At 42.3% G+C, this 20,399-nt stretch overlaps 1 protein-coding gene across 2 annotated transcripts in view; it reads left to right on the forward strand.

Annotated features, from left to right (window-relative positions):
- Nucleotides 1-728: 728 nt before the first annotated feature.
- Nucleotides 729-20,399, forward strand: part of MAML3 (mastermind like transcriptional coactivator 3) — a 242,857-nt gene continuing 223,186 nt past the window's right edge. For both annotated transcript variants that reach the window (XM_021526487.2, XM_077783030.1), the window contains exon 1: nucleotides 729-1,468. In XM_021526487.2, the coding sequence (XP_021382162.1) occupies nucleotides 1,031-1,468 (438 nt within the window). In that variant the 5' untranslated portion in view covers nucleotides 729-1,030. The remainder of the gene's footprint in view (nucleotides 1,469-20,399) is intronic.

Consider the following 20,399-nt stretch of genomic DNA (forward strand, 5'->3'; position numbering starts at 1 on the left):
TGCGGTGTTTACTGAGCGCTCCTGTCCTGATATCACTCCGCTGGCATGGAGGAGGAGGAGGTGGAGGAGGAGAGCATTTGATCATTGTGATGGTGGCAGGAGGAGCCGCAGCCAGCACGACAGAGCAAAGCGCTAGGCTGTATCAACTCAGCGTTTGGCAGAGACTTCAGAGCGCTACTTTTTTTTTTTTTTTCTTTTTTTCTTTTTTTTTTTTTTCCTCTCCAGCTCGGTCCGGATTGTTCATGTGTTTACTTCCCCCAGCCCGAGGATTTGCTATTTAGGTTCCTGTTGAAATGCAACTGAGCAGCCAAAGTACTTTGCGAACGCGGTGGGGCATAAACACCAAAACTTTTTTCTAGAAGGAAAATACAATAAGCAAGCGGCTTTGCCTGTCTTTTGATGCCGCGGAGTGCGAGTGAGTGTGCCGTGTGTACCCAGCGTGTGCCGGTGCTTGGATGTGTGTGTGCGAACGTGCGTGTGAACGGGTGTGTATGTGTGTGCATGTGGAGGGGTGCGTGTTTCTCCTTATCCATGGGGAGAGAAGGCTTCTGGCAAAATCTCCGGAAATCTCATGGAATCTGTTTTGAAATAATGGATTATAAAAAAGAAAGAGGAGGAAAGGAACTGGTCTGATATCTCCTGGAGTTTGCTAACCCGAACTGCTGCTGCTTAGTTTGTTGTGCCTTTTTTTTTTTTTTTTTTTTTTTTTTTTTTTTTTTTTTTGTGTGTGTGTGTGTGTGTGTGTGTGTGTTTGTTGGTTGTGTTGCTGGCGATAACCTTTTAGCACCTTCTCTATTTCCCTCCCCCCTTCCCTCTCTCTTTTTAATGTTTTGGAGCTTCTCGAGAGGGATTGGCTGGGGGAAAAGAGAAACATTTGCTTGGGATCGCTGTTTTCCTGATATATGATGGTGCCCCTTCCCCCCCCCCTCCCCGGTCCTCTAAAAAGTATCCCATCAGGACCCCAGAGGAGACTGTATGTGTGAAGCGTAGGATAAAAAGTTCTTCCAAAATAGTGTGCACGGGGACGAGGATGGGGGATTTTGCAGCCCCCGCTGCCGCCGCGAACGGCAGCAGTATTTGCATCAACAATAACCTGAAGAGCAGCCTCAGCGGGGCCGGTATCGGGGTTAACAGCACTCCCCACGGCCCTCCTGCCGCCGCTCCCGGTAACAATAACGCCGGTAGTGGCGGCATTCCCAAGCACAGCACGGTGGTGGAGCGGCTGAGGCAGCGCATCGAGGGCTGCCGGCGGCACCATGTCAACTGCGAGAGCAGGTACCAGCAAGCCCAGGCGGAGCAGCTGGAGCTGGAGCGCAGGGACACGGTGAGCCTCTACCAGCGGACCCTGGAGCAGAGGGCCAAGAAATCGGGCACCGGCGGCAGCAGCAGCAAACAGCAGCACCAGAGCAAACAGCAGCAAGATGCTGAGCCCGCCACGGCGGAGCAGAGGAACCACACGCTGATCATGGTAAGGGGATGCGGGCCGGGGGCGCAGGGGTGGCCGTCCACTCCGCGTCGCTCGCCGGGATGAGCTGGAGGTCGGCCCCCTAGCTGGAGGGGGAACGGGGCTCGACTCAACTTCGGCAGGGTCTCTGGCGGGACGCTTCTCAACTTCTCACGGGCTGGGGTGGAGGGAGCGGACAATTTTTTTTTCCCCGTCCCCTTCGGAAGGGTAGAACTGCTCTGGGTAAGGGGGAAGGAAGGAGCGGCGCCAGGCGTGTGCCGCGGCTGCCGAGAGCCGGGGGAGTGTTTTGTGTGTGTGCGTGCGTGCGTGTTTCGCCACGGCTTCTCCGTGCGGGGGGCTGGACGCCTTTAAATCCCGCCGCGGAGGAAGGTGGAAGATGACTCCGCAGGCTGGGCTAGCGACTGGAGGAAAAGTTGGGCAGGTTTCTCGCTTGGGCTGCCCCGACGTGCAGCAGCCCGACTCCCCCACGCGAGCTGAATCGCTTCCCAAAGTTTTCTTGGGATTTAAGGGGCTTAGCGCGGAGCGGAGGGGGGTGGGGGGGGGGGGAAGGGGGCGGGGGCTGAGCCGGTAGAAGCGTAGCGGCAAGTAGGAAGCGGAGTTTCCCACTCCCAGGCTGCATCGATGATGAATAATAAGAGGTGTGGGGAGAGCCGGGCCCTGCGCTCCGGCAGAGCCTTATTTATAGCCGGTCGCGGCCGCCAGTGGTTCTGGAGGGGGGAGCTGATGGTGTTCGTCCCGGCCGACGAGGGCAGACGGGCGGCTGTGCCGCAGGGGACACGCGTGTGTGTCCTGACGTATCCCGGTGCCCGGAGCTCGGGGGCGGGCACGGGGCAGCTGGGTCCTCGCTGTCTGCCGGGCGCACAATGGACGGGGGAGAGCAGCGGGGAGGAGGGGAGGTGCGATGGCAGCGTGTGGTTTACAAGCCTCGCACGTCCCTCCCTCTTGCCTTCCTCCACTGCGCGGGGAGGCGCGGCCGTGCGGGAGGGTCCAGCAGGGCGGCAGCTACTGCCGGCCTCCGGGGGAGGTCTCAGTGACAAAGCGGCGGGGTGGCGGTCCTCCCTCTCGCCCCCCCGGTACGTGAGAGGAGGGAGCCTTGTGCTTCTCCGAGCCTGCCCAGCCCGGCCGCGGGTGCGGATTCGGTGCCGGGCAGCTCTTCCCCGGAGACAGGCGGGGGGCAGCACCCTTCCCGCTGGTGCAGGCGCTTCGCCTGCCCCCAGCCCCGCTTCCTCACGCTGCGGTGGCTGGAGGTGGGGATCGCTTCGCCAGCGGCAAACAAAAGCTCAGCGCCGAGTGCAGCCCCCGCCTCCCGGGCTCGGGAGCACCGCTGCCGGCAGCCCGGCGCATCTCCCGGCGAGGCCGGCCGGGAGGCGGGGATGCGGGGGGAGCGGGGCCGGGCGGAGCGCGGCTGCCGCCCGACAAAGCGGCGGGGGCGGCGGAGCGGCTGCGTGTGCGCCTCGCAAACAGGAAGTAGAACGACCTCAGTGACATCTTGTTGCTTTCCTGATGTTACCAGCGGGGCATAAGCGCGTTTCTCTCTTCCTGCGGCGCCTTTCTTGAGGACCGAGGCTTTTAAACGCAGCTGCACCACAGTACTTTGCCTCGGCTTACTCCTACTCCCAGGGCAGCAGCAGAGTCACCCCCTAAACCCCACGAGCAGGGACTGTCTTTTCGTCAGCCCAGCTGTCCTCAGATCCCTTTTCATACCTCACGTCTTTCCCACAAGATGCAGGACACGGGAGACATTCTCAGAATGACTTATCTCCGGGGCAGCGTTATGATGCGCTGTGCGCCCATCCAGCTCCAGAGCAGTTCGGGTGCTTTGGGGCCTGGGCTAGTGGTGGGTTGTCCTTTTTCCCTTTTTCCCAAACCCCGGTGCTGAAGCGTTAAAGTCAGGAATTTTAGATAAGCAGGTAATTGGTCTTCACGTGAAAATGCGGGACAGAAAGCCAGAACTATAATGTGAAAGTTGTAGAAACGAAAAAATAAAGGGAGGAAGTGCAGTTTCGGCTCTCACTCTTGCTAGATTCTGGTTGGGACATTTGAAGAGCTAAGAGTAGCCTAATTAAGAGGTAGTTTGCTATGAAATTCGTTGTAACTCGATGCCTGTGCTATGATCTTCATGTTATTTAAATATACTCAATGTGCCCTATGCTTTTAATCTTAAAAATATAAATTCTACTGCCCTACTACAAAAAAAAAAGCCCATTTCCATTAAAAAAAATTACACAAATCTTGCCAAAAAATCTAGACACATCATCTGCTTTGTTTCACTTGTAAAGTGTTAATTATGATTTTTTAACTAATGTCTAAGAACTTTGGGGAACATCCACTTTGGGGAGCATCCATGGGAACATGAAAGCAGTACATAGAATCCAAGCAATTACTCTTTTTAAAGCAGTTGAAAAGTATTTTCTCTGAGACATTTATGCTTTTTGCAGTAAAATCAAATGCAAACTCCCAAACTTCCAAATTTCTAGCAATCGTAACAATGTGGTAAGCTTAACTGTTTATGTGCATCATAATTTTTATTTAGCAAAGCAATTCAACTTAATTTTTTTTTTTTTTTTTTTAATGAGGAAAAAGTTAAGTACATTTAGGGGTTTTCTCCCTTTCTTTGTTCTCTGGTAAACTCCAGTGGAGAGTTTTACAGTGGAACAGTCATAGATCTGCTACTGCTTTACTCTTCTTTTTACACAAAAATCATTATTAGATTTTTCAGTCATATTATTAAACGGCATGATTTGGAAAAGAAGCTGCGAAAGATGCTGAGAAGGGAGGGGAGATGTGCTTAATCCAGGCAGCGAGTCACCCAACAAACCCTCCCAGGAGCTGGTACTGACACATGCTGAGTGCCCTTCAGCAAGCTGGGTAAAAAGCCCAAAAACATCTTTAGAAGACAGTTATTTAAAGACATGCGCTCTGATTTTTTTTCACTGGATGGAGTACAAGCAATGCAGTTTGTTAGAATGATCCTTGTTACCACCCCCGCAATTTGCATCCTTCCTCCCAGAGTTCATGGAAGGCACTGTGCAGTTTCCACTGTTTGGGATTCTGTGTCAACTGAAAAGAGGTTTTCAATGGAAGCCTTTTTTCAAAATGGGGTGTGGGAGAATAGGTTTGGCTGTATTTCGTGAGTTGCTGATCTGCCCTGATTCTGCATCTCGTTGCCGAGAAAGTTTTCACTTGCTGAATTTTGAAATACCTGGATTTCTACTTCAACCTCTTCTGTTGAGGAGAGCAGTGGGTTACAAAACTAGTTTGCTCATACACAGGCATAGATTGGAGTGTGCACAGAAATTAAAATAATTTATAAATGTCTTTGTGGACCTTTCCCCCTTCCCTAGTTCAACCTGGCAAAAAGCAAAGTTATTTTCTGTGATTTTGAGTTGGATTATTAAAATGCTGTACCATCCTGGCTTTCAGAGGAAGTATTGGGAAAATTTGCAATTCATCCAAAACTCTGCTGCTCATCTTTGGATCAGTTCCAGGAAATATCAACACATTATATCAGTTCTTTGGTTCTTTGTGAGCTATTCTGCTTTCTTGTTTCCTTCTTTTAGTGCAAGAGTCTTCTTGGCTCTGCATCCATGTTATTGTGTGAGGTTCAGAGGTTGTAGGTGTGTGTATACACGTACATTATACACAGAATAAATAATATATATTTTGTATATAATAGGCAAATATATAATAATAACTGCAAATCACATAACCTCTTTTTGTTATGCCTGTGACTGTTGTTCTTACCATGCATTCTTTGTCCAGTTACATGTGTAAATATCACACTGGTCTTCTAGTACACATTTATTTGCATTTGAGTTCTCTTGTAAACTGTAAAAGGGGATGGAGCTACTTTTTCCTACTTTAAGGCTCTTCAAGACTTGTTTTTTAAAATTTAGCATAGTTATGGATTTGATAGCCGCTGTCTTACTCTCCGTTTCTAACCCTAAACCCAGTTCTTAAGATATTGTTTTAAATACCTAAACCTAAAATGTTATTTAGACCAGAGAAACTAGCGACAGAAGTCAGTAACCTATTAGATCATGTTTTCTGTTCCCCTGCCGAAGTATACCATGCCAATTCAGAATTAGTTAAAGTCAATGAAAACACTGCTAGAAACATATGGCATTTCCCAGTTCTGCACTTTACCTATTCTGGGCTAAGGCACTGCCTTCCAGAAGTTAATGATCACACTGCACTTCTACCTGAGGGAAGGAAAATAAGCAGGCCACTCCTTTCAGCTTTCTCTGTGTAGCGACAGAATGACACGTCCAGAATTAAAGGAATCTGGTTATATCCTTTTTGGTAGATATCCCACCACAGAAAAGTAGTTCCTTCCTCCACCCGAGTCTCTTCTTTTTGTTGAAAAAGGTATCCAGAGTGAAAAGTGGAGCACCTTCATTTGTCTTAGTGATTCATGGATAATGCCAGTGATGGAACTGAGTGCCACAGAATATTGTCAGGCTTGTGAGGAGTTTGTTAAAGCTTACACCTGCTGTATTTAATATGCACTTGTGCGTATGTTCACAAACCTGAGCACATTTCTTCTGTTCTTTATTGTCTAATATTGCTATTCAACTTACTTAACAAGTACTTAGGAGTTCATCACTCACACTATAGGAAAAGTGTATTTCTCTGGCATTGCAAAGATGAAAAAAGAAGATAATTTTTTAGATTTTATTTTTATTTTATGCCTGATGACTAAGTAGAATTAAGCATCTCTTCAGTTAATAAGCTATGTCTGATCTTGCTCACACAGGGGTGAAATCAGTAGTAAATACACAACAGGCATGATACCAAATTAAATCCCAGGCCAGCAATGCTCCTTCTCTTTCGTAAGCATCATAGAAAGAGTCCTTGCATAACCCTTTTTATTTTCCTTTTCCTATAAGGGTGGATCTCTGTGTCTTTCTTACTCCTCAGGCCTCTCCCATTTGTTTTCTCCTTGATGCGCCCGTGTGATTACTGTCCTTTAGGACGAGGAGTTTTTGTGCTGACCTCCTTTTGCAGCTAGTCAGAGCAACAGGTTTCAGTTTAGCAGACTGAGAGGAATGAAGAGACTCTTCACTTCAAGCACTGCTAGCCTCTGATGACCTTTCGTGCTCTGATGGAAAGTGTGCCCTTTTCAAAGACAGTGGCTTGGGTTATTACGAGCCGTAGCTTGAGCTGGGCAAGTTGTATTTTGACGTAAGGTGTCCAGGGGTAGTTGACCAAGCAGAAAGTGTTGAAAAGTCCTGCAGTGAAATTCTAGGCATTGTTAAGTTCAGGAAGAACAGCTTTGTCTGGAACACATCAAAATCTCCTCTCCTAACGCAGCGCCAAAAATATTAACACGTGATTGTGTTAGGACAATTGGTCGCATTTAGATTAACCTCAATTTACAGTAACTTGACCTAAAGTTTAAGGCTTCACAAATGACTTCAGCGGTGTAACCTGAGCTGCCATCAGTGAGGAAGTCTCCTCGGGAGCTGTGTTCTCTGCTTTTGCTCAGGGCTGTTATATATAGTAAATATAATTTGCGCCATCCCTTGTATGAAATATGTAATATTAAATACTTGTTAGATTATGCCCGTTGTATTAGTTCCCCCCCGCCTTGTAGGTGGGACTGGCTATATATTGGAAACTGATTTATAAGTAAAAGGATGTGGCTCGGCCAGGAGATGGGCCATGTCTGGGCTCCAGGTGTTGATCATCGGTGCTGATCATCACATGAATGGCCCGAGATGGATATCATGGAAATCCTCAGACAGATCCATGTGAATGCAGCCTTCCCATAAACTCTCATCAAGAATTCACCTACTCCTCCGGACATTGAATTATTTCTCCTCATCACCAAAAAAAGAAAATCTTATTAACCTATGGACTCTGAAAGGAAGAAAAGACTGCTGGCTGAAATCTTGGCCTCAGGTGGAATTTTCCCTATAAAAACAGCTTGGGCCAGGATGGAGGTGTGTGGGCATAGGGGAAAACCTCTGCTGAGGCTGACTCCTTGTTGCACACCCAGGGCTCACCCCGGGCTCGGCTCTGTTCTTTCCTTGTGGCTGGCTAGATAGAATTTGACGGCTAATAAAATTATTTTTATTTTTAATCTGGCTGAATAAATTCTCATTTATAACAGGGCGGTGCTGCCTTGTGCAGCCGCACGTCCAGCGGCTTCACTGAGCAGGGAAGGAGGGAGGGCAGACACGCTTCTTCCTTCTCTCCTGGCTTCCTTTTTAGCTGCATCAGATCCATCGTTTGTTTGACTGTCCCTCCCGTGGGTAGCACGGTCTTACAACATCTTAATCCTCTTGTGAAACTCAACCCTTATCCCAGGATAAACATCTGGGACCTCTGAGTTCACACGTGCTTACCTGGTGGCATACACTGAACTTCACCTGGTGTCAGTACACAATTCTGCTCCTGGGCGCAGCCACTGAAACAGGGGCGGCTGTAGGTAGCAAAGGAGCCAGGGTTCATTTTTATTTAAACACTTGCATGTATAAGACAGTTGGTTGCATATTACTCCAATATGTATAATTCATGTGAGAGATATGCTTGAATTAGCAGAGGTTTAAGAACAGGCCTGACAGCCAGTGAGTGCCGACTGGAATCCTTCAAGTGTGTTTTGTGAATTGAAATGTGAGGCACAATCTCTGACTGGAGTTAGGAACCTGTGATCAGTTTTGCAGGCTGGGATCTCACAGGCTGTTCAGATAAGCAGCATGCTTGTACATTCAGTGGGAATTTGGGAGCCATAACAATCTGAAATATATATTTTTCTAATTTGTCTAAGCTGGTGAAGCACAAAGTCATGTAACTTTGCCCTTTTGCTTCTCTCTTTACTTCTTTTAGTTTCTTGATATTTGTAGCTCAAAACTCCTACAAACTGCTTCTATTTGCCTTCTGAATACTTGAAATTCAGTTCCATAGGGCTTAGGAGAAAATGTCTTTTTAAACTTGCAGTAGTTAATAAGATTGCAGCTGCTGAAATTCTGTGCTTACAGGAAGAGCTGCCTTCTTTCAAGACTTCCCTCTTTCAGACTGATTTTGTTTGCCTCCACACACCATTAAAATTAGTGAGGCAATAAGAACAATTCAATCTTCAGTTGACCTGAGAGAAGTGTGTCCACCCATAGGAACTTTGCATTTTTAGAAGTTTGTGGAAGTGCTAAAGCTAACGCTGCAGTGCTGTTGGTAGCACAGATGATCTATTGTCGTTTGCTTGCTGTCAGTTCTTCACAACCACAGCACAGAGAGCAGGAAAGAGGTTTGAATTTATGACTTTCAGAATAACTAAGGGAATAAACAGAAAGATCAACAGGTCAAGGATGTTTTTTTCCTTTTTTTTTATCACTTTCTGTAAGGTTTTCATACAGGTCTCTGTAGTGTCCTTTAAGTTCTCAGCTCTCATTACTGAAGCTTGGTGGAGTTGTGCTTTCACTGATGTAAGGTGGAGCTGTGCCTCTGCCCCCCTCCTGTCTTCACTTTTCTGTCTCCTCCCTACATTACTTTTACTGTGTGCCATACAGTAACGCTCCAGGTTTAATGGAACAAATCATCTTCATTTTCCTTTGCTCTTCAAATTCAGAGGAACAATTGTTCAGTGCTGCAGTGAACATGTAGTTTTTCTTCATCATCTTTATGATGCTTGCGAAAAGAAAGGGCCAGTTCAGAAAGTCCTTGGATATTGTGTACCTTGGAAAAGAGCAGAGAATTGGTTTTTAACCTTACTCTGACCCCAGGTAGCATCACAACCAAGAAGCCAACATGCCTATGTATGTGTGTTTGTGTAAACCAGTACCTGTACTTACACACTGGTTTCTAACTGTACTCCAAGGCAAAATGAAAATGTTTATGATAAGTTTTCATCGTGAAAGGGGATGTGATAGACCAACAAGTTTTAGAATCACTGATACATACCCATTTGCTGTATTTTCATCCTCTTTCCTATAGCTCATATCTAATCTTCTGTGATGTTTTGGCACTTCTGCATTGTGTTTCATCTAAAGGAGGAAGGGAAGTGGCTACGGCAGATGAGATTGTAGAAGAATTCTGGAAAGTACAGGAGTTTTTAAATCACTTAAGATAATTCCTTGCATTAAGGAGGACAGATCAGCACTTTGCCAAAAAAGAAATTGTTGCTTCTGTTTATGCAGAATATTGTAATTCAGACTCTCTAGCATCTGCAAAAATAACTTTAGATCTGACTGTCTTACCTCACACTAGTTGCCTTTGGAGTGTTAAGTGGATTGTTCCATTTCAGCTGTGGTCTGTGCTGCTGTTCTTTTTTGTCTTCAGAGCTGGTGGCTGTTGTTCTGATTTCTCTGGATTGCATTCCAGTGCATAACTGAGGCAGCAGAGGGAAAACTGCTACTGACAGCCAATAACCCATTTTTAACAATGCTTTTGGCAGGCACTGTTGCTACATATTTTTAGTTGTCATCAAAGCAGGTAATGTGGCTTTGAAGGCTTTAGTGGACTCATGCAGAAGACTGTAGATTTCTGTAACTGAACGGGGTTCACATTGTTTGAAATTGACTGAAGTGTTCTGCTATGTAATCCACGGCTGGATATGAAGCAGTGGTTTCAAATAAGCTGTAGGTCCTTCTATTATTGCACATTTCTGGACTGAGCTTGCAGTCTTTGCCTTCCAGTAAAAGTGGAGATATGATGCTGAGGTTGCAGTGGTGTCTCTCTTTTTTTTTTTTTTTTTCTTTCTATTTTCCCCCTAATTTATGCCAGGTAGTTTCTAAACTGAAAGTTTTAAAGACTGGATTGCTGCAATTTTGAAAATTTACCTGAGAGAATTTTACTTTACATTTCTTTCACTCCATAGGATTTTGCTGGAGCTTGTTCTTTCTAACCCATTTTAATATGTATTTTACATTCTATAAAACAAAAACAAAAAAAATCCCACTTATTATAACTCTCCTCCATTTCATTTACAACAAAACAAAACCACTTTATGGTCATAGTAAGGTTTACTGCCCTTCTCAGTAACACTTTTGCTGTGGAAAATGTCAGCAGTGGGTGGGGGGGGGGTGGGGGGATGAAGAATTGTGAATGTAGAATAGAAAGACCAAAATTAATTTTGATTATTTTTGAAAACTTTACCTATAATTGTGATATAGTATCCATTTACTTACAGCTAGGCAGGGTTTCTGGGAAGTTAGTCATGGACTTCTTTTCCACTTAATGGTGTCTTCACATGGTACTGCCTTGGGGCTAATTAGATGAAGCAGCTGAAAAAAATTAATGTTTTGCTGCTATGAAACAGGGTGATCTCAGGGCTGCAGTCCTACACCTGTACAGTCTGCCTGTGGTACCAATGTAGGAGGAAAATTATCTGTCTAGGAGGAAAGCAGTGGGTTTTTTTAGGTGTAAGGTGAAGGTACACGCTGCCGTACTGGGGAAGATGGACTAGAGGAAAGGGCAGGCAGCAGGTTCCACGCAGTTACTTTAAACTTCAGTAATCAAGTTGTTCAACAATTCAAAATATCTCCTGTGATTTTGCATCTGCTGTCCTTTACAGCTCTGCAAAGACAGCAGTTTTACTTCCAGGATTCATGTGTGGAGATACAGCTATGCATTTCCATGGACAAACCAGTTCTAGATATTAGGAAAAGCTTCCTTGTTGAAAGGATGTTCAGGCATTGGATCATGCTGCCCAGGGGAGTGTTGGAGTTGACATCCCTTGAGATATTTAAGAAATGTAGATGTGGCACTTAAGGACCTGGTTTGGTGATGGGCTTGGCCATGCTGGGTTAATGGTTGGACTCTGATGATCTTAAGGGTCCTTTCCAGCCCGCCAGTTGAAAGCCTGGTAGTTGTGGTGCATTGCTGGAGGTAATTTGGGAGTGAAATACTAATACAGTTTATGGACCATCAGGCAGAACATTACTGGGAGTGTTTTTAGGAATGCTGCTATAGTTACCCTTAAGGGTGAGGTGATGATCCAAAGTGTAAAGGATGATGAAGAAAGTATCTTCCCAATCTAGCCCAAAGAAGACATCAGCTGGCCATAGCATAGGCTTGTATCAGGTAGGTGATAACTATCCTTCCTTTAAGGAAAAAAAAGAGGGGGGAGCTTGTATTCATTTTTTTTTTTTTTTGTTTGCTAATTTCCTTCTGAAAATTTATAAACTTGGTCTCTTGCTAAAAGAAGAAAAAACATGGTTTTGCTTGATCTTTGCAGTATGATGATTACATTTTTTTTGGCTGCTCAGTGTGTTGTGGTCATTTTAATTCCATGTAGAACAATAACTAGGTTAAGTAATTATGAAAGGCCCACATAAAAAGTTATCACCCTTGTGATGTCTTGACTTGTATACGGAACTAACTTGAGGTAACACTGAGGCAAAGGCCTGTGTCCAAGACAGACACTTACATGTAGTTTTATTTTCCTTCTATCTGAATCCAAATCTGGGCAATATGATGATAATTGTGTAAGTTAGTGTTTAAAAAGTTCAGTGGGTTTTTTTCTGTTTAGGATTTTTTGTTTATGTTTCTGACCTGCCTTCTCAGATGTTTTATGTTAGAATTAGTACATTTGCTAGAATCCAAACTGTTAGCACAATAGGTAGTATTAGTATTAGCAATATTGGAATATTAGTGCCTTGTGTTCCCTATATTAAGTTTCACTAGTGGATACTAGTGGAGAAGACATTGTTTCTGGTTTGAAAATAATTTGCTTCCCAAATCTGTGGCTTATCTCTTGTAGGTAGTGAATGCATGGAGAAGATACGTCATAAAGTCAAGTGAAGGGTTTATGGCAGCAGGTTTGGACTAGCTAGCTTGTCCCTAAATTTAATGGCAGGAGCAAATAAATCTGCTTGTCTCAAACAACAGCAGAATATTTAACAAATTTTGATCAAAGTACTTCACGGCGTGATTTTTTTTTTCTACTTCTACAATGTGACTTTTCTCTTTTTTTAAAGAAGATTTTCTATGCTCTTCATCTGTAAACTTAGACATTTGTAAATGTAGAAAGATAACTGAGGCCAATAAGTGAAAAGCAATGATTGAGTCATATACACCAGGCTCTGTGAGAAATGTAGCACAAACAGACTCATAAAATATTTCATGATTTTCAGAGATGCTTTTTGTTTACATATAGACAGTTCTTACATGATTCAAAATTTAGTATTTAAGCTGAGGATGAAATGTCTTTCCTATTGTAAAGGGAAGAAACAAAATGCCTACAGTTGTATAAAGCATCTATTAATGTGATATCAGGCATATTTTTAACAATTATATTGTCCATATTTTTTTCAATTTTATAATACACATTTTTTGCAAGAGTTAATCTTATAGGATATATTTCTTGTCTTTTGACCTTGGTTTGGTTGGTTGGTTGGGGGTTTTGTGAAGTGGGTTTTTTTTTATTTTCTTTGATGGGTTTTGGTTGGCTGGTTTTGTGGTTTGGAAGGAGAAGCAAGAAGGTGGTGCTTCAGAAATGCAGACACCTGAGGAAGCAGATGGGAGGACAGGAAAGAAGTGTGGGACAGAAGATGGATGGACCCCAGACTGGGCTGCACACAGTGGAGCTAAGAAGACATCAGCTGTAATGGAAGGACAGAAATATATAGCAGGGTGTTTGACTTATATAGAAATATATAGCAAGGTGTTGAACCAGTCAGAAGAGCAAAACTTTGCTCCTGCCCATGTACTTGGGCTTCACAAAGTCAGTGAGAGCACAGGGGATTGTAACAGCTTTTGCCACCTCGATCAGCCAGAGTTTGGTGTTGGGGCACTTAACAGGGCCATACCCATGGTCAGCTGCAAATACCAGGTGATAAATTAGTTGCTTTGGCTTGCTTTTCCAGGTCTTATGTCCATCAAAACATTACAGTGTGTTATGCTGGCTGATTTTCTGCACTGCTGTTAACTGGCTGGTGACCTTTGTTTTGTTCAGATTTCAGGAATTCCAAACACTTTCCATGACATGGCTAATGAATATGTATGGCAATCATTCAGCAAATGTAAGCCTCTGGACAGCAAACTTGCTCTTCTTAGTTACCTGTTGCATATTCCCTGGAAGTCACCAGTAGTTCAAATGAAAACCATTTTCTGGGTAGCTTCTTACACATTAGTCATGGACACGTATGTGTATTTTAAATCCTTTCTGTCCAAATCCTATTTGCACATTTCTAAAGTTGGTTTAGTAAGTGGTGCGGGGTTTTTTTCCTCCTGATGGATTAGCTTTGTTTTGCTAAAACAAGCTGCATTTCAATGCACTTTCGCCCCACTCTCCTCTATGCATATGTCCACTGCTAATATAAATCAGTTTTTAGAAGTGATTGTTGTGGCAGGTAGAAGGCAGTGTGTGTTTCTCAAACCAGTGGAACAAGTGGAAAATATTTTAGGTGTTTTAGGCACAGGGTTTTAGTGGCTGACTGTGATCCTGTTTTCTGACGGATAGAGGGAACTGCCCAGCAGCGTGTGCAGGCACACTCAACAGCTGTGAGAGATTGCCTTTCCCTTGGGTGGTACTGTCTCATATTTTGGGAAGGGAAGGAGTAAACTTCTGTCCCTGAGGTCAAAATGCTGTGAGGATTTTTGGAAGATTTACAGTTTAATAAGCCACAGTTATAGTCTTGTCCTCTTGTTGTCCAAGCAATCCTCTCCGTGTCTTGGTGTGTGAAGTTGGTGCTTCAGATATTTGGGGTGATTTGCATATCCTTAAACAGGTGAGCTTGAAAATCAGTGCTGTTTTTCATCAGACCTATATAGGTCATTACTGTCTTTGTCAAAAGAGTTGGGGTTTTCCACAAGAATCAAAAACTCTTCACAGTGTTTTGTAATATGATTTGTATGATCCAAAAATCTGCCTTTTGCAGACTTAAATTGTTTGGGGAGTTGACAGAACAAAGTTTTATATGCTGTATTTCCTGTTTCAGTCATAATACTGAGATGTCAGCATTCCTCAATAAGTAATCATTTGTGATACTGGCATTCCAGTAAGGGTCTTTGTGTCACAAAGTTGCCTTCTTTGGTCTGGAGGGTGGCAGAAGGACACATGTAGCCGACTATGTATTTTCAGCATGTATTTTTATCTGTCCAAGAAGTATCTGAGCTCAGTTTGGATAATTTGACTTTAGCCTTGAGGAATGATATGGACACTTATTGCTGGGAGGGCATGGGAAAACCCATCCTGTTTGACACTTAGTATGTAGGCTGTACCACGAGAGAGACGCTTTCCTTTGCCCTTGGACTGTAGAACTGAGTGGAAGGTCTCATATTATTTTGTAATATTAAGAAATAGTATTCTTTTTTGCTTCTCTCATTATTGGCAGCTGTGGTTTTGTGTTGCTTCTGTTGCTTTAGTTGTTCTGTACATATCAATATGAGTCAATCTCTTATTCTTTGTCGACTTGTAAAGAGATTGTTTCTATAATGAGATATAAAAGGTGTCCTATAACTTCAATTTAGTTCGTCTTTGAGACACAGAACATGTAATAAAAGAGACAAATTGAAAGATGCCCGTGGTGACAGAAGTGAAACCTTACCAGTAAAATCTGAACAAATTTGGGGGTATATCTTGAAAGTTATTGCTGACAGACAGAACCCAATACTTGCATAAAGAACTACCGTAATTTCTGTAAGAAACTGAGTTTTGGCAAGATGTGGGAAAAAAAAGATATGACAGAAATCCCCAACTTATTACTTACATTTCAGCCATATATGTGGATGATTTTATTATTTTTTTCTGTCACATGTCAGCACTTCCTGGCCCTGTTTTCCAATACTCCCTATTATGTAAGTTTTATTTCTAAACCTGGAGAATTTAGAAAACCAGAGCTGTAATTTCTTACAGTTAAGAAAAACAATTTGTGTATAGAAAATTTCTGGAAGTCCTCTGCATCTCTGCCATGAAAAAAACCTCCCTCCCTGAAAGCTAAGGATCCACAAACTGTAAGCTATTAAAAACTAATACAGACCTTAAGAGCTACATGTCAAGTGCAAGATATTTTTGTAAGTTTAAGGAAGTATTAGATTCAAATGATTGTTGAAGTGTGTTGGCTGGGCTCATGACTGAAAGGAAGAAGATAAAAAACAGGGTTTTTTTTCTTTTTTGTTTTTATATTTTCTTTTTTTTCCTTTTGCTTTTTGTCTTTTTTATTTCCCCCACTTTTTGTCCTTGTTTCTTTCTTCTTGTTTCTATTTTTCTTTCTTCCCCCCCCCTCCTTGCTTCCCCTCTTCTTTCCCCTTTCTTCCTCCCTCTTTTCTTCTTCTCTCCCCTTTCTTTCTCCCCTCCCCCCCCCCCCCCCCCTTTTCCCCCATTTTTTGCTTTTCCCTTTCATTGTTCTTTCTGTGGTAGGGGCTTTCTGTGGTCAGTCCTTCTAGGGGAAGAGACAGAAATCTTCTGAATTTTTACTGTTTATGAGTGTTATTTTGTATAACTGATATGAAAGTGCATAAATTCCTCACAGTAAACCTGTACTACATTTCATATATGTGTGTATATTTAAGTGCAGTCTCTGTATGATTGGTTTTGTTTAGCATAGGTGATGCCCACAGAGGGTTTGTTTTTATAAGAAAAGGTACTTTCACAAGTTCTCTGTAATGATAAGTATGTTCTGTTGCTCTATCACTCTTTGTAGCAGAGGATGTTGCATTAGTTTTTTAAGTGCCAGGGCAGAGCTACACAAGAAAGCCTTTGCAGTTCAGTGGCCTCATGCTGAAATTGCTCATAAGACAGTATAATTAATACAGAGATAACCTTACCGTGAGTAATGGATTTATTTATGGTAAATGTGTGTTTTGACAACTGGGAGCATACTTTTAATTTCCGTTTGTAAGGTGGAAGTTTGAAGAATTGGAGGGTTCTGACACTTCAAGAAAATTATGTGATTGGAAAAATGCTTCATTTCCTCCAAAATAATTTTTCTGCAAAAGCCTTTCATCCTGGCACAGTTAAGTTAGTTTAATTCCTCCAAGGGAGGTGTGTGTGAGTAAAAGCTCACAACAAAACTCTGTTTTTGCAATGGGTTTGTACTGGCTGCTTTAGTTCAGTGCCCCACTATTACTGCATATGGATTTATCTCAATAATGGCTCAGTCAAATAAAGGAGATGAAGTTTCAGAACCAGGTCATGTTTAAAAATTGTGTAGTGTTGACTTTATTCCTTCTGGCTGAAGCTTCTGTCAGGTGTAGACTGCTGCTTTTAAGAAAACTTAATTGTAATCTGGTCATCTCATTGAGCTGGATGTGTGGGAATGGAGAAGTGGCATGATCTTTACCAGTAGTGGCATGTGATACTATTTTCATGTAGTGTGATGTTAGAAATATATTCTGCAGTAGCAAATGCTGCAGGTTTTCCTCAGCACAACCAAAGGAAAAAAAAAAAAAAAAAAAGCATGCATCTTTAATTTTAGTAGCAAATAGCCAGTAGTTTGGAAGGGCTAATTCCACACAGCCAGGAGACCGTGATGGGCAAAAGTAAAGTAAAATTCATTTTTATTTCAGTGCCTATTCTCGAGGTGATGCTAGCTCTGTATTTTTGGAGTAGTTACACCTGTGTGTGTTAGTCCAGGAAATGAGGAAGCACTGGGAAAAGGGCATTAATCTGCCCCCTTATGCCACAGCATCACAAGGAATAAAGGAATTCCTTTACAGGAATAAAGGCCATACTGCTGACTTGTTCCCTGGTGTCCTGTTGGATCCATCCAAGCTCCTGTGTTTGCTGGTCAAGCTAGAGAAAATTATTGCAGAGAGGCAGAATCTCCTGGTCCCTGATCAGCATGTGCTGAGCTCTAGGCTGATCCTTTCACATGTGTGATTTCAGGGTTTTGGGATTTTTTTTTGGAGGATAAACAGAAGCATCAAAAGATTATTTCTTTTGTATTTAATATTAAAAGCACATACTAGTTTAATACATTCATATGAGCAAGTACATTAGGTACTTTAAAGAATTAAGCAAAACAATTACAAATGCTGAAATAAAGTCTACTCTTGAAAATACAAGTTAAGGGAAGCATGTAAGTCACTTAAATCTCTCATGAAATGTAAGGTGTTATAAGTTGGACAGTATGCAGAGCCCATTCCCACAATTAAAAAATAAAAAAAAAATCCTTGGCATTACTCCTGTGTGCAGGGGGAAACCCTTGGTAATAAGCTTTAAGCTCACATGCTATCCTGGACATAAAAATAGTCAGCTGTCCAGGCTGTGTAGGGCTGCAAGGAGGCTCAGGAGGCAGGAGATGCTCATCCTTGTTCATCCTGTGATGTGCTGGTCAGCAATGGCCAAAGCACTGGTGTCCTTCTGGGGCTAAATCACAGCTGTTAGATGAATGGTTTTGAGGTAGGGGAGGAAATACTTTTTAAAGGGTACTGTAAAAAATGTGTGTCTCTTTCATATTCCACCTCTCACCTGATTTTTTTTTTAATGTGATATTTTTGTGCAATTTTTTTTTCCCATTGCACATTGTTCAGTCAGTGTTGCTCATTTTGTGCAGCGGGAAAGAGATTTGACAAGAGCTTTAAAAAAATGGTATTTCTGCTTTAGTTTTTCCTATTTTTGGCACAGACTGATGTGTGAGGAACACTCACAGATTCACTGTAGCTTTGTGCACTTCTATATGGATATATTCCTGACTGCCCTGATTGTTCAGCTTCTGCCCCAGAAAGCTGACAAGGCTGCAATGGAAGAATTCACTTAAACAGAAGGAAGAAACCCAAGGTGGATTATCCTGGTAAAAGTAGCAGTTCTTGGTGTATTTCTCAAGAACTGCTACCATACTTAGTAAAACAGATTAGTTGGCAAACGGAAAAATCTGCTGCCTTTTGTTTTCCGCAAACAGGAGTGATGCTGCTTTTTGCAAGCTGAAGGAGGATACGGGGAGCCTAAAATTAAGCCAATCAATTAAGTTGATCACTAGAGAGCAGTCTGAAGGGCTTGTTTCAAATTTCCCATTGCATGGTTCCTGTCAAAGTAAAAAAATCACTGGTAGCAGTATCCTACCCCTCACGTGCACTTCATCTGGTTTTTCATTTTTAACTCACCTACTTCAATGGCATTAGAACAGTAAGACAAGAAATTTTGAAACAAGCCATAGATATTTAGAATATCATATCCTAATGCTCCTTTTTCTCAGGTCCATAAAGAACTCTTTCTCTTCCAGCTTTTGAGGTGGTTATGGAGTCACAGAATGGGTCGGAAGGGATTTTAAAGATCATTTACTTCCAGCCCCCTTGCCACTGACAGGGAAACTTTCCACCAGACCAAGCTGCTCAAAGCCCCATCCAAACTTATGCTATTGTCCTCTGGTTACTTGCAGTCTGTGTTCCAAAAAGATAATTCAGAATTAACCAGGTTAAACTGACGGATGAGGGCGATTTTTTTTTTTTTTTTAATATGTCAGCTACAGTTATTCTTTCATGAGTCGTTTGTCATAGGTGTTTATTTCTGTTTCTCTGCTGAGGTCCTTGTTTGGAGTGTGATTTGATTTTTTTTTTTAATAGGCACACACACACACACACACACACACACACACACACACACATACACACACATACACACTCTCCCCACCTGAAACACTGAATTTTTCCTAGTTCTTAATTCAGATTTATGAGCTCTATTAGTAAAGTTAAAATTAATTTTCAAAACGCAAATTGGATGTGAAAATAGCATAGCCTATGCCTAAACTTGCTGTCACCTGTTAAAATAATCCAGCTACTTAAACATCTGAGCACCATATTTATACTGAAATTTTGAAGGAAATTGAACCAGGAAATGTTGACATTTAGGAAATATTCTGGAACAAAGTGGTCTTAAAATTCTGATCAAGGCAATAGAAGCCTTCTGTGCTGATACTGACATGGGGTCTTCATCAGTGTACTAGATTCAATTAGTTGGTTTAAGGCTGAAAGCTGAGTGTGAAGACAGCTGGAGGAGATTTCTGCTTCCCATAGGGTGAAAGCCAAGGTATCTACTAGTCTTTAAATATTTGTAAATACAGCAAAACTCCAGCTTGATAACTTTCCTTCTTACATAACAGGTGCACTGACGGTATTTAAAAAATTATTTGAAGAACAGTGTTTTGCTATGTTTATGCAGAGTGGTTTGTGTGTTCATGCAAAGGACATAGGGAGTTGTCAAGTAACACATTTTCATAGTCAACAATCAGTAAGAATTGACCCTTCCTTAGAAAAATTAGCACAAATCCAACCATGCTCCCAAACTGATTTATTCATATCAGGATTTCCTGCTTGATAATTTAAATCCTGTTTAAATTCAGCAATTTAAATTGCTTTGATTTACATCAGACATTCTGCCTTCAAATGAAGTGGGAATGTGCTGGGATTGAGTCTTTTTGCCATTTAGCACTACACTTATCCCATCCTCCAGTTTTAAGTTGCTTACATGGTTTGAGTGATGACTATCTGCACTTCCTTTGCTGTGCTCATCAGTTCAGACATATTTCTTTGTGTGTGTTTTTTTAACACATATCAGAATAAGGAAGGGGTTGAGTAATTTAGTAGTGTAATTGAGATGACAATGCAGCACAAATGTGTAATTTCTACAAATGTTTGTGACCAGTAAATATTTTGTATCAAAATGGAACTTGTTTATATACACTTAATTTCTTTTATTTTTACCATTTTCAGTTCTGTTTATTTTTTACTGGGCTAAAATCCAGTGAAATCTTGATGAGTTTGTTTTTTTTTCTCTTTCTTAACTAAGGACTCTGGCCCTCCCTGTCTCTTTTCCTTTAATTTGAAATCACAGGAGGAAATGGTACTTTTTCAGCTGCAGTCTCCAGATCAGATGGCTTCATCTGTGCTCAGCTGCCGGGGGGGTGAAGGTGTCTTCAGAGCAAGCAGATCTCATAAATGCACTGTTCTGCTTACTGGGGTAAATTGATTACTTTCATTTACTTAGTTATGATTTACGATGTATTGTAATGGGAAGGTTTTATTTTTTGACATATCAACTGGCATTTTGGAATCATTT

The sequence above is a fragment of the Lonchura striata genome, chromosome 4, assembly GCF_046129695.1.
Source record: "Lonchura striata isolate bLonStr1 chromosome 4, bLonStr1.mat, whole genome shotgun sequence".
NCBI lineage: Eukaryota > Metazoa > Chordata > Aves > Passeriformes > Estrildidae > Lonchura > Lonchura striata.